The sequence below is a fragment of the Manacus vitellinus genome, unplaced genomic scaffold, assembly GCF_001715985.3.
Source record: "Manacus vitellinus isolate BGI_N305 unplaced genomic scaffold, ASM171598v3 scaffold_6_pilon, whole genome shotgun sequence".
In the NCBI taxonomy this organism is placed as follows: domain Eukaryota; kingdom Metazoa; phylum Chordata; class Aves; order Passeriformes; family Pipridae; genus Manacus; species Manacus vitellinus.
In genome coordinates, this window is record NW_021940750.1 from 16266302 (window position 1) to 16279768 (window position 13467).

General features: G+C 34.0%; 1 protein-coding gene across 9 annotated transcripts in view; it reads left to right on the forward strand.

The window, feature by feature from the left end:
• The window catches only part of AKAP6 (A-kinase anchoring protein 6), a 274096-nt gene that overhangs the window by 133430 nt on the left and 127199 nt on the right, over positions 1-13467 (forward strand). For 7 of the 9 annotated variants that reach the window (XM_018082582.2, XM_018082580.2, XM_018082581.2 and 4 more), the window contains one exon: positions 23-189. In XM_018082582.2, coding sequence (XP_017938071.2) covers positions 23-189 — 167 coding nt within the window. The remainder of the gene's footprint in view (positions 1-22; positions 190-13467) is intronic. The other 2 variants (XM_018082584.2, XM_018082587.2) reach the window with 1 other exon arrangement.

Sequence of the window (13467 nt, forward strand, 5' to 3'; positions counted from 1 at the left end):
TTTTTACCCCTTCATTGTGGAGAAGGACTGAAGGACATGCTGCAGATGATTGCAAGTCAGTGGAAAGAACTACAGAAGCAAATCAAACGGCAACACAGCTGGATTCTTAGGGCTCTGGATATCATCAAAGCAGAAATACTGGCTACTGATGTGTCTGCAGAGAATGAGGAAGGGACTGGGAGCCCTAAGGTAAGTGGCTTGAAGTTTGCCTTATTTCCTCTTATTTCCTTCTTCTTTTGAACTAGGCACCACTGAAGTTTTCTTTCCACCCTAAGGCTTTTCATTTCTACTGGGTAAACTTTTTTTTTACAAACAAAATGAAATGCCTTACTCTGAAACAATAAAAAAAATCTTAGAACTTTCAAGTTTTCCAGGAAGACCTGTCTCATTCTGTGTAGAGGGGCATGAGGGGGAACATAAAACATTTAGTAAACAAAACATAAAGCATCTTTAACATGAATAATCAGAATGGTTTTAAATTGTTTTGTTGCAACTATAAATCACTATAATCAGTGCAATCACTCAGCTCTGACATCCATTAGCCGCTTGGTTACAGCAAATTAGCAAAGAAGAGAGAAAGTGATTCATTATCTCATTCCTGTTAATGACTATCAGATGCATTGCTTAATTAGGAGATGGCCATTGTAGTGGGAAGAAGGTCATATGCCTTTTCACAAATCTTTTTGCTCGAAGATGTCCATAATAGTGCTTGTGTTGAATACAACAAGTACTTTAAGAACAAGGTATTGACACCTATCATAATTTTGTGGATATTAATTCTTAAAGAAGGATATAGTACTTACCAGTTGCCAAACAATATTTGTAAGAGCGTTTTAAATACAGACCATGCTTTTTCAAATTGGTGCAAGCAGTGTAGGGATGCTACACACAACAGAAACTTGTGGTGTAGGGTCCATGACCTTTCACTACCACCAGTAGTAAGCAGAGGTGTTTCTTAAGCAAAGAATATGCAGCAGAGCAATCAAACCCCTCAAAATCTTGACACACATCAGGCTGAAATGCAAGGAAAAATTCACAATTCTTGTTTCTAGGAATAACAGAGATGATTGTGCTGAGTAGATTTTCTGATTCTGATGCTGGACAATTCTTAGCATGGGTATTCAGTGCTTCTCAGAGTGTAGTTTGTAGAGTAACTCTTGGCTAGGATTACATGAAAAGTTCTGGTGTTTTCTTACTATAATTCTACATAGCAAGAATGATCTTAGAGATGATGGAAGAAGAGCCAAGGACAACAATGAAATAAAACTACAGGAAAACACATATTTGCAGGAGACATAATTTGAACTGATATCCCTCATCGCTTGCGTGATGGAAAATGATCCTGGGCTATATAGCTCTTCCTTTAGGAATTAGGTGGTGGAGTAACACTTGATTTCATAATTAGGTCTGTTAAAGTAAACAGACTAGCTCAAAGATTATTTTTTTACCCTGCCAGTAATATGATTCCATATCTCCGAACAGCTCGACTCATCCATGGCCAAAAGTTTAACTGCTTGATCAAAATTATCATGTAAAAAGTATTCTAAAATCCAGCTTGATTTTTCTGTGAAAATTATGGAATCCCTAGCTTGGAATAATTGTATTCAAATATTTGCTTAAAAGGAGAGAAATGGAGATGGGGCAGTTGCAGTGAATTTTTCATATAGATAGGTGGTAGCTCGTTGCCTCATGCTTTTTATTATAGAGATAGGAACCTGAAGCAAAACCTTTTTTTTTTTGGTGCCTACAGTTAGATTAAAAAAAAAAAAGTAGACAAAAATTGATGAAACTGAAAATATTTTCAGGTTATTTAATTAATTAAATCACATCCCTATATGATTCTTCTAAGTATGGGCAATAGTGCGGTCAAACACCATCTACTTCTTCGTGCTGCAAGATTAACTGAAATTAAAATACAGTCAGTAATATAAATGTAGATTTCAGTTTGCATTTGTTACAAAACCAAAAGGAATCTGAGAAGTATAATAGAAAATCTAAAGATTATACCTAGAGGTTATTTTTATTTTTACCTTTTTTGAGAAACAACAGGAACAGTGTTGGTGTTAGAAATCTGTAAAGAAATAGGGAAAGGAGGAATTCCGAAGACCCTAGGAAACTTTTCCCTTAAGAATTTTTAAAACATGTTTTCATAACACTATGGCATTTTTTATAAGACCAATGAAAAGTAGGATGGGAAGAGGGATGTTCTGTACTCCAGAAATACATTGTCAACATTTCTATTCAAGAATTCAGATTTTGCTTAGGAAATTTTTCTTTTTATTGTATGTAAGTTTAATAGTGGTTTATAGTGATTGCTTTTAAGGATTGATTTTAAACATTCCTAGTGCCTAAACTCCTCTGAGGTACTACGGTTTCTGTAAGATCTTAAAAAACCAGTGAGATCTCTTTAAGTATTTACTACAACTATTATTCCGTCATTTTTATAAAAAAAAAAAGAATTGATGAATGTATTCAGTTTAAATTGAAGGATATAAAGTTTTGTCTTCTTACTGCATTGAAAAGTACCTTTATAAATGAATGTCAAAATTGCCATGACACATTCCAACAAGTACTGATCTAACATTATGAGTAGTACACGACATGCTATACACTTGACTTTCCTTCAGAATCTTGAGACACTTAGCTAAGGTACGTATTTTCTCTTGATGAAAATAGTAAGTAATATTTGAAAATATCTGGAAATAGGAGGAATGTTTTCATATATCTTGCATTTTTTCACCTTTTGAAAATGTCCGAGACCACTCGTTTTGTAACTGATCTCTTTTTTTTAATTGAGTCAGGAAAGGCCTACTGGAACAGTGTTGCTTTCAATAAACAGTAAAGAGTGGTATTGAAAAACAACATGATGTATTTTCTTATCTAGTGGCTGTGAGTGTAACTTCTCCAATATTACTCTGATCTATTTAAATCATAATTTGGTGGAAAAATTCATGGCTCTCTGAAGAGCTTGCAAGTTAATTCTGTAAGTGATGTCCTCTAAAAGCATACAAATCTTAATAGCAATTACCCATTGTAGACATTCTCCTTCACTGAACATGGTATGGAATAGTATTCTTAGGGTCAGTTGTAAGTTCTGCTCCCAACATGCATTTGTAAAGTTAGTTCATTACTATAATTTTTGGACCCAGATATTTTTGTTCTGCAAGTAAATTTTTTAATTAAGTTTTGGGATTTTTTTTGGCAACAGTTCAGAGTATAACATCAGAACCTAAAGGCTGGTAGGTTAGAAGAATAATGGTGAACTCTGCAAATATATATGTAGTCTGTACTTCTGGACAAGTTTCTTTCCAGAATAATTGCTTTATTAGTGAAAAACATCTCTAATTTTCCATTCCAGATTCAGAGAAACAAGCAGGAAACTACCTAAGACATTGTGCCTAATGCTTAGAACATTGAAATTTGACTTAGTTGTCTCAGGTAAAAAAAACACTCTTGGGAAGAATGTGTTAACTCTATAGTGGGGTAAATCATAGAAGCAGTAAGGATTTGAAGAGTTTTAGAGGAAGAGGTAAAAACATGTTTAATAAAGTAAACCTTAAAATTACAGAAATAGTAGATGGCTCAGGGTTTGAAGTGGTTAAACAAATCTTTGCATAAAGGGAAAAAGAAAACCAGTGTAATTTCCTCTTGATAGATAATTAAACATCCCACACTTATGGGATCATTTCCCACTCAGTTGCACATAATTTTACAGTTTTTATAACCATTCTAAACAAACAGTCTTCAGTACACAGAAAAATGATTTTCATTTAAAAAGTGAAAACTTGGTGAAGCTGTTTAATATCTACCACAATTTGGGATTCTGGGAACGCTCCTTTAAAGATGGTTTTATAGTGACACTGGTCTCAGACTTGGTGGGTGGACTAAATATTACAGTTCAGAACAATCACATCCTGCTAGTATGAGAATGACTTTGTGAAATGGGCAACAAGACAGAGCAAAGAGAATGATAACAATCCTTTCTTTTTTACTTCAGACTTGTAACTCGTCCTGGCCATCCAATCATACTGCTATGACTGCAACATTTAGATCAATAATTTTATATAAAAGGAATATACAAATAAAATGTTTTGGCATCTTTATGATTAGTGCGGAGAAATATCATATTTGTGAGTAGATAATTTTCTTTCAGTGTCTTTTAGCAACTCTGTATTTTTAATCTGCAGACATGAGTATAATGCATGGGCAGTAATATTAAGAGCAACATACCAGTATTTTTTTTGCAATGCCTTTCATTATTTAAAAGCAGACCAAGTTTATTACCGGGAAAGTTTTAAATATTATAACAGATAACAGAGAGCATGATTTCAGAACCTAGTGGTTTTACTTACATAACCACTTTGAAAACTGTGTTTTTTGGTGTCCAATATATGCAAGTGGAGTATTGTATATATTACTGTAGTGGTTAGTGCTTTAAAGTTGTCAAATAGCACGTGTAACTGGCCTTCATTCTCCTTCACTTGGTTGTTTCTAATGAAAGGGCAGGAATAGCATATGCTAGAAGGGTCATTTTGCTTGGGTTGCTGGAGTTTAAGTTACAGGGGACTTGTAAAACTTCACATCTCAAACTGAATTTATTTATTTACCTTATAGTCCCTCTTTCTCTATTTTCCACATTCACAAACTCAGGATCAGACTCATGTATTCAACTTTGTGTCTCATGTTCTTAATACTGGGGAATAAAATGTCAAGTAAATAGCCATCACTTCATCAGTAAAAATCTGAAAAAATAATAAAATGGAAATCAGACTTTTGTCTCTGACATTGTACAGGCATATGGAAAGGGCCTTTCATCTGGTGATACACATGCCATTCTGGTCTATTGTTATCTCATGGCTTAATCAAGTCTTTTCTTGGAAAAGAAAGGTACAAGAAAAGTTGTTATTTTTTCCTCTAATGTGTCCATAATGAGCCACGTTCCCATACAAACGCAGAAGAGTTTTATGTCATGAATGCAACACCTCATAGATGAGACATTAAACTGAAGATCTAACCACATTTACCCAGTCTTACTTCCAGTATTAGTAATTACCATCTGCCACCTTAATTCTTTGCAGTTTCAACTGAATGTATTAGTTTCTTCTGTTCAGAACAACTGGATAGCCTCAGATGCAGTTTAATAGTTACTACCTTTCACTGGTAAATAAAATACCTTACAATACCTTACAACATATTTCTCTGCTGAAAAGTATTACAAAGTATTATGAAAAGTATTATGAGGTCTGTAGTTCACCATTCACTACTTCAAAGGATGGTAATAGGGAAGTGATTTCCTACAATTAGAACAGAAGGTTCTGCCACGTTGCCATTGAGGCATAGTCTTAAATTGTTGAATATTTAAAATGCTATCCATACATAAATACTATTATTGTGCCTAGCAGCTGAACAATTCAAAATCATTCATGTGACATTTCAATCCTGAATCTTTGGGAACTTTGGAAGTCTAGAGTAAAAATACTGTGATCCCAGTCTTAAGTATAAATGATGCTGTTAATTCTACCGTACTAGGAAAAAATGAATTACAGTTATTATTTTCCTTGGCTTTAGGTATTTTAGTATGTGGTATTTCAGTATTCTTGATCTGTCAGCTTCTATGGTGGGGATTTGGACCATGTATGAGTTGGTCAAATGGATAAAAAGGGTAGTGTTTTTTATAAAATCCTTCTGTAAATCTGTAGATGAAATTTTGGTTTTGTGAGGAATAAGCCTGTCTTTTAGTGCTTTTGCTGGAGGATGTGAAACCTGACTGAATTCTTTTGATATTAATTGTTATCCAAATATACGATTAAAAACATCCTTTGAGAATTTCCAAGCTAGTCAAAACAAACTAAGTTGATAAAACCATGAAGAGAACCTAAAAAAAAAAGCAAGAGGAAGGAAATTTTGTGTCTGTAAATGCAGCTAGACACTTCAAGTTCCTCCGTTTGCTAGTTTTTAATACCTTGTTTTATAAGTTATGTAATTTTAATGTTACAGACATCATCTAGAATGTGCACAGTCTTAGCCAACATCATAAACAAAAAAGTATCTTCAGGAAAGATTTGAAAGATGAAACCATAATTTTACACATCATTTTAGAGTGAATGAATAAAAGGAAACAGAAATATGATTTGGAATAAGTTTAGTAGCAGAAGCTGGCACTGGTAAAAGGAGAACCTGAATATGAAAAATTGAATGGACTGACTTATAGTGAATCTTACTTAAAGAAACAAGAAATAGAGAAAAAGGGGATCTACTGAAGTGTATAAAAGGTGTGATTGTGTCAACTGAGCAGAAAAGCTTTGTTGACAGTACTGTACCAGACTCTGAGAATTAGTTGAAAAATTTTGTGTAATAATTTTAATATAGATAGAAAGAAAACATAGACTTTTAGTACGTTTCAGTACCTTTCTGATGCAGGGGTTTTTATTGACAAAACCAGTACCTTGACAAGGAAGTACCTCTCTTTATCGTACTTTGAAGCAAAATTTTCTTCAGCTAAGCAGAAACTTTCAAAAACCCAGGCAAACCCAAAATAATCACCTAATATTTTATGTACAGAATGTTTCCTTTAAGTTTCTAAGTGTATGCAATCTTAAATTGATACATTGCATACAGAATAATATTCATAAAACTGCCAAGATTCTTCTGTCTTGTATTTTGTATCTATCCTTTGGTAAAGGAATTAAAATACTTTAACCAGGCTAGTCATTTTGGGGTGATTTTAAGTTTCCAAGCTCATAAAATTTGAATTTTTGCATCATTACACCAAGGCCTTTTCCAAAACACAGGCATAAGCAAACTGAGCCTTAAAGCCTTGCCTTGGTCAGCTCTTTTACAAGGGCTTTCTCCCCCACACACCCTGAGAGAAGGAGGTGTCAGAACTACTTTTCCTTTTTCCAGAGGAAGAACGTTACATTCCATCTGGCTGTTCATAAGGATTTACAGCCGAGGTCTTCCAGGAAAGACTGTAAATCAAATTATGTCCTTCTCTCGTACCTCTGTGAGTCTGTTGTGAATAGTGGTGATGGTTGGCTGCTTCACAGGGAAAGGGGATGTGTGGTTCTTCCCCATTGCCTTCCTCTCCACTGGCTGGAAATCCACAGCCTGTGTTTCTATGGCCACTTGGGATGAACCTAACCCACCCATTGTTTTGAGGGTAAATGTTGCAATAGTAACTACCAGCTAAAGTGCAGGATTATGCAGATGTGCTTGTAAATGGATTGGTACCATTGCTTTTGGAAGTAATTTGCAGTTGACTGAAGATTTTAGATGCTACATATCTGGGAGAGCTCTATTTTGAAAATGTTTCTTTTGTTCCAATAATCGTAGTTTTTTCCAGGATGATCGAAAGCAAAAGCATCAAAGGTGCCCAAAAAAACATTTAGGGATGTTAGACGTATAGTCGGCTTCTACACAGTAGATTCACTGCTGCTTACTAGAAGCTGTTTCTCCTGAGTATATGAACTGTATGCCTTTTAGTGGGCAGGAGGAATGATTTTGTGTTTAATTCAGAATCTCCCTTCACAGCAAAAGGAATGAAGTTAGGCAGCCAGTGTTTGGAGTACAATAAAACAAATGAACAATAGCTCCATCCTAAACATCTTTTTTCAGGTTACATGACCCCTGGTAAAACCTCTCTATATCATAAGTTAACCAAATATTTTGCTAGTTTTTCAAGATATGATGCCCCTGAAGTCCTTAAGCAAACCTGTGTCCCATTTTAGATCACAGAGATTGTTTTCTCATATATGCATCAACCTCCTTGCATATTTGCTGCAAATTCTGTATTACAACATTGTTTTCATAGTATCTAAAATAATTCTAATAATCTTTATAAGCCAAATTTCTAAAACAGTAGCAGAGCTCCTAATTTTTTTCTAGTGAATATCAAAATAATCACCTTATCTGTGATTTATTGAACTCACTACCAAACATAAAATTTAGTGTCACGCTTTAAAAGTCATATTTTTTGCAACTAAATTGTATGTACTATTAAGCACAATATTCAGTCCTGTTATAAAACGTAGGTGCATTTTTAACCAGCATATCATAAAATTTACTGCAAATATATCAAAAGTCATATTCTAATTGAAGATGTGATCAAGGACTCCAAGGTATCTGTGGTACTTATAATATCTTCTCATTTTCACACCTTGATGATTCTAGATTCTGTATATTGATTACTTTTGGCAACTATATGCTCTTTAACAACCATCACTGTTAGTAGAAACAGTTATGCTTACATAGTTAGCAAAGAAATTATGATTTTTTTACTTCAGGAGTTCACTTTGAAAGATGTTTTAAATCTAAATCACTCCACTGAGAACAAGTGCAGACTGAAAATTTGATGAGAACAGATATTTAAACTGGCATATGCCCAAGGGGCAAATTTTATCATAATGCTATTTGAATCTTTGAACATTTTTATCTGAAACTCTGAAAGTGTGTTAGGCTGTTGTAACTTCACATGCATAAGAAGACCAACTCTGACAAGTTTTATTTAGGCAAAAATCCCATTTAGATTTGGCCTATATTTGAAAAAAAACCCTCAAGGGTATTTGAGCATATATTCATATATTTATCTTAAGTGACATAAACTAAATATTAACCACGCAAAGCCTTGATTTTCTATTTTGCCGGTATCTGTCCATTCTACTCTCTCTGCACACTCATTGAATTTTTGATCTTTTATTTTCAATAGAACATATTTTCAGCAGTGAATGTTGGTGGAACGTTTTGCTTATTCATGTCCACCCATTGTTTCACAAGTTTCTCAGATTTCCAGAGAAATCCACATTTAGTAACTTTTAGTAACATGCACACACAAATATACACAGGTTTATTTTACTGAAACTCAACATCTGCCATTCTAAAGCAGAAATTTCTAGGGTAGCCTGTCTGAGCTATTACTTGACTCCTTTTCTATGTGGGCTCAGAATCCCGTGGGCTCAGAATCCCATGTGCTCATTCAAGATTTTAGAGCCACGGCAGAAACAGAACTTTTTTTTTTGAGTTTGAGTTCAGAAGTTGATGGAACATACTAAAATAAATTAATAAATAAGCAAGTGAAAAGAAGGAATCGTAGCTGACTGAAAATGTCTTGGTGTACCAAGTTCGTGGTTGGATTTATAGGTAGTGATCACTAACAAAGCAAATTGATTGAAATTCAGATCTTTTTGGTTAACTTTCCTTCCTCATATCTTATTCTTGCTCCCTCTCCCTCCCTGCTGTCTGTTGCTCTTCAAAACAGTTAAGGATTTCACCAGGATCACAAGTGAAATATAGAATAGGAGCGAGACACTTCTCACAGGGCTTACTGCTGAGTCAGGCTCAGATAGCAGTGTAGGGGGACTGAAAGCTGGCACTCCATGGACATTGTAACTGACTTGGTGACAAAAGTGGTAATGGTCAGTTCAAATGGTAAACTCCGAATGTGCCTTCTACCCCTGTGTTGTTTAGCAGTCATCCCAATGATAAATATTTTTGATTTTTCCGATGATGTGGTATAAGATCGAGGCATTGGACTTACAAGGTTATTATCTTCTACTTTCACCACTAGTCTATTTTGGTTTTTCTAGTTCTAGGAGTAGCAATGCAATATCACCTGTTCACTTCTGGTAGTGCAGGATTCAGTGGAGTAAATGCTGCTTGCCTGCTGTACTGAGATTTTTTTTTTTTTTTTGGTGCCAAATTGCTCCACTGTGTTTTGCTTTTTTTAAAAAATCATGTTTGAAAAGCTAATTTTTCCTTTTTGTTATAGTCTTCTAAGAATCCTGTACTTTAAAAATGACAGCTCAGTATGGATGCTATTGCCAATTGTCATTACTAAAGATTGTTGCTTCTGTTAATAGCATTCTAACTTTGTCATTTTATTAAACTTGTATTATTGGTCTGAAAACAAAAATTACTGCTTTATTCCATTAAAGAGTGACTGGCATGGCACTCCTCTGATCTTTAAAAAGAAATTTTACTTTCATTGTATTTATGCAGTAAATTAAGTGTTCCTATCTGCAGAATAAACTAACTTCTTATAAATATTACTGTGTTTAATTATCAGTCAGGTATTTGAGTTTCTGCTGTTATGGTTGATGTCTGAGAATGATTAAACGTGTAATAGAGAACAAAAGAAACATTGATGTGAACAAAGATACTATAAGATAAAGGTAAATTTTATCTTCTGCATGTTTTTATTCTTTTTAAATTCTTTTAATTACTTTTATATTCAGCATGATTTGGTGGCATTTCCTTTTTTTTTTTTTTTCAATTCACTTCTTATTTTAGTCTTTTGGAACATCTTCTAGCAATGATTTAACCTGTAGTATCATTTAGTTCTAGTCTCATCTGTATACTTAAAGCAGCTGTTCTTCACTAGGGTGGTCACAAAAGGGAAATCAGATAAAACAATGTTTGAAGGAAAAATCTACTTGGACAACCTGCATTTTAAAACTGACTTATTCTTAAATGTCTTGTGGCACAGTATACTTGACTACACTTAAACTTTAAATTCAAAGTGATGTTACAGATTTTGCTAGTTTTTTAAGCCAATCTGTTAGAAGGCAACAGCGTACAATGCTGAGCGTTGTATGACCTGACTTCTTTATGTGTATCTACATTATGAAAAAAACCCCAACATTTTCACTAGGTCATTTGGTGAAATATAGGCTAAAATACTAAAAGACTGCAAGATGCTTATTGCCATCTTACACGTTTGTATTTCAGGTCTAGTTACTTGTGGGTTATATTTTTTTTGCCCTTTTGTTTTTTAGTATTTTATCTGCATTTTTAATTAAGCCTTTCTTAAAGTACCTCAGATGCTCCTCATTTCATGATAATTATATTGACCCAAGATAGTGTAACCGATATGGGAGATACAATGGGGACTGCATCACATTTAGAAATTTTGACTTCTTCCTTAAACACTTGGAAGTAACTGCAACAAAAATATGTGTGATAGTAGTGTACTTTGCCATATCCCATGGGCAGCTGTAAATGTTAATGACAGTTAACCTAAGATGGCTTTAAATGTAAAATGGGTTTTCTGACCAGGAGACAGGTGGTATGCCATATTCTTTTATAATCACCCCATAGCATGCTTTATGAACCATCACCACACCAGAGAGAAAGAATAGCTCATCTGGGCATGTACACTTCATTTCTTTTTCCTATTTTTCCTCTTTACAGTCATGTTATAGAAACGAGACAGGCATTCAGCACAGAATGCCTTAATCCTTGGTTTATGAGCCCTAAGAAAATCACAAGTATGGTCGATGCTGACAATCCACATCATCCCTTATGAAATGGAGAAAAATGTTGAGAAAAGAGATAGAAAATTGCAAAGGAAAAAAGTTCAGATCTGTTGAAGAGCTCAGCACCAAGTATTCTGAAATACTATGACTTAAAGCTATGACATGCTACAGAAGTTTAGAATAGTGCATTTATGACTGCTTGCATTTGAGGACAGTCATTTCAGTTTGGAAGAAGGGGGCAAGAGGAAGGTGGCTGTGATCAGGTCAGCTTGTCCTTTCTGTCATTACTGTTGGTTTGGCAAATTTTCCTGGAGACTGCAAGGGTATTGAGTAAATGTATTAACTTGTACAGACTGCCCTTCCTATATTAGATTTGAAGTCCAAGAAGTTCAGAGCACTGTAGAATAACCAAATACTACTAGAACTGCAAAACATAAAGATAGATGCAAGAAAATGGGATCATTTTCTCTTTTACAAATTCTGCATGTAGTAAGATGAAATAGCCCTGAATTAAGGAATAGACATATGTGCCTAGTTTTTTCCAAATATGACAATTAATGGGTTAGTTTGCAAATCTGTTTTTTTTTTCTTATTAAGTAGTCAACAACAATAAGGTTTAAAAGTTACTTTCGCATTTTTCTAATGTAAAAAATGTTTTTAAAAGTTGGACAAGAAATATATTAAGGAAATAAACAGAATATATTTAAGTTCATCTTTTTGCTAGTTCATTTATTTGGGCATTGATTCTTACTCTTCAGTAGAGATACTGCACAAGCATCCATATTTATTGCAGAGGACTTCTTCCTGACATGTATTGAGGCAAAGATTTTTGTTTGCAAAATATCAGCTAATTAAAATAAATCTAAAATTGAACATGAAAAATGTTGATTTCCAATTCAGTGAATTCTAGCAATATTATAATAAGTTTGGTTTTAATTCCTGAAAAACATATTAAAATTAACTTTTCTCCCATTTACGTAATGTGTATAAGTAAACTTCCTTCCTACTGTGAGACAGTTTCATTTATTGTTATTTGTAAACAGCTTAGTAAAGATGCAGAGTGGATTGGTCTAGAAACTCCTTGAATAGTTTCTTTTGAAATAACACTACATACGTTAAGCTCAATTACACATCCAAACAGCCACAACACACTTTTGGTAATTTATTCATTGATTTAACATAGTACCCAGAAGAGTCATGCCTGCTGTCAATTTTGTAATATATTATGTTTTAAATATACTCATGCTCACCCATGCACGCCATTAAGGTGTGCATAAACCTGTGTTTTTCTCTCTTGACAGCTATAAATGTTTGTTATTATTACACAAAACATATGTTCATGTTGTTTTTGTCTAAATTATTCTATCTGGGGCTATAAAGTTTTAATGTTATTAGTTGCCCTTAGAATTTTAATGTTTCACTGCTGTAACCTTCTTAGGATTTCTCTGCAATTAAATAGAAACTATTTCACTACAGCCTGGAAGAACAATATATTTTATACAAATAAAAAAAATCCTTCTTGCTGCATTTTCTTCCAATGTAGTAAACTGTCTAGTTGACAAGCTTCTATATACAGCAGTCCTACCTATAGTATTTTCCAGAACTGAATAGACTATTATACTTTCCTACAGTCTTCTCATTAATAAAAAACCCTAGCTTAACTCATTTAAGATAGAAGGTAAGTCACAAGGAGTTTGCTTTGAAAGCCCTCTCCCTGTTGCTCTCTGTTGTCTGCTTACTCAGAAAAGTAACTCCATTACAGAGGAACCTCAATCAATGTAACAGATAAACTATGAAAAAAGCTGAGGCTTTAGGAGATGGAGTATTAATGTAGAAAAATCATTTGAAGACATTTCTCCTGTGTTGTCTTCTAAATAGCAGCATTGTTGGCAATAGGAAAATGTATTGCTTCCCTCCACCTTTTAATTTTCAAAGCCTCTTTCTAAGGAAAGAGAGCAGATGGAAATTCATCCAGGACATTAAAAGATATTTACTGCTTTTAAATGAGCAAATGACTCATTTAGGACATTCTCTTCCATATATTGGATTAAGGCATTATATGGACTTTTTTCATGTGTTTTGTGCCAAAATACCCTGTCACAGAGGAAGTAACGTACAACAGTGCCATGCAGATTTTAAGTATCTGACATTTTTTATCTTTTTTCTAAGTATAGCACACTGGTATTTCTACTAGATTCATCAGGTTTTGTTCCACAAT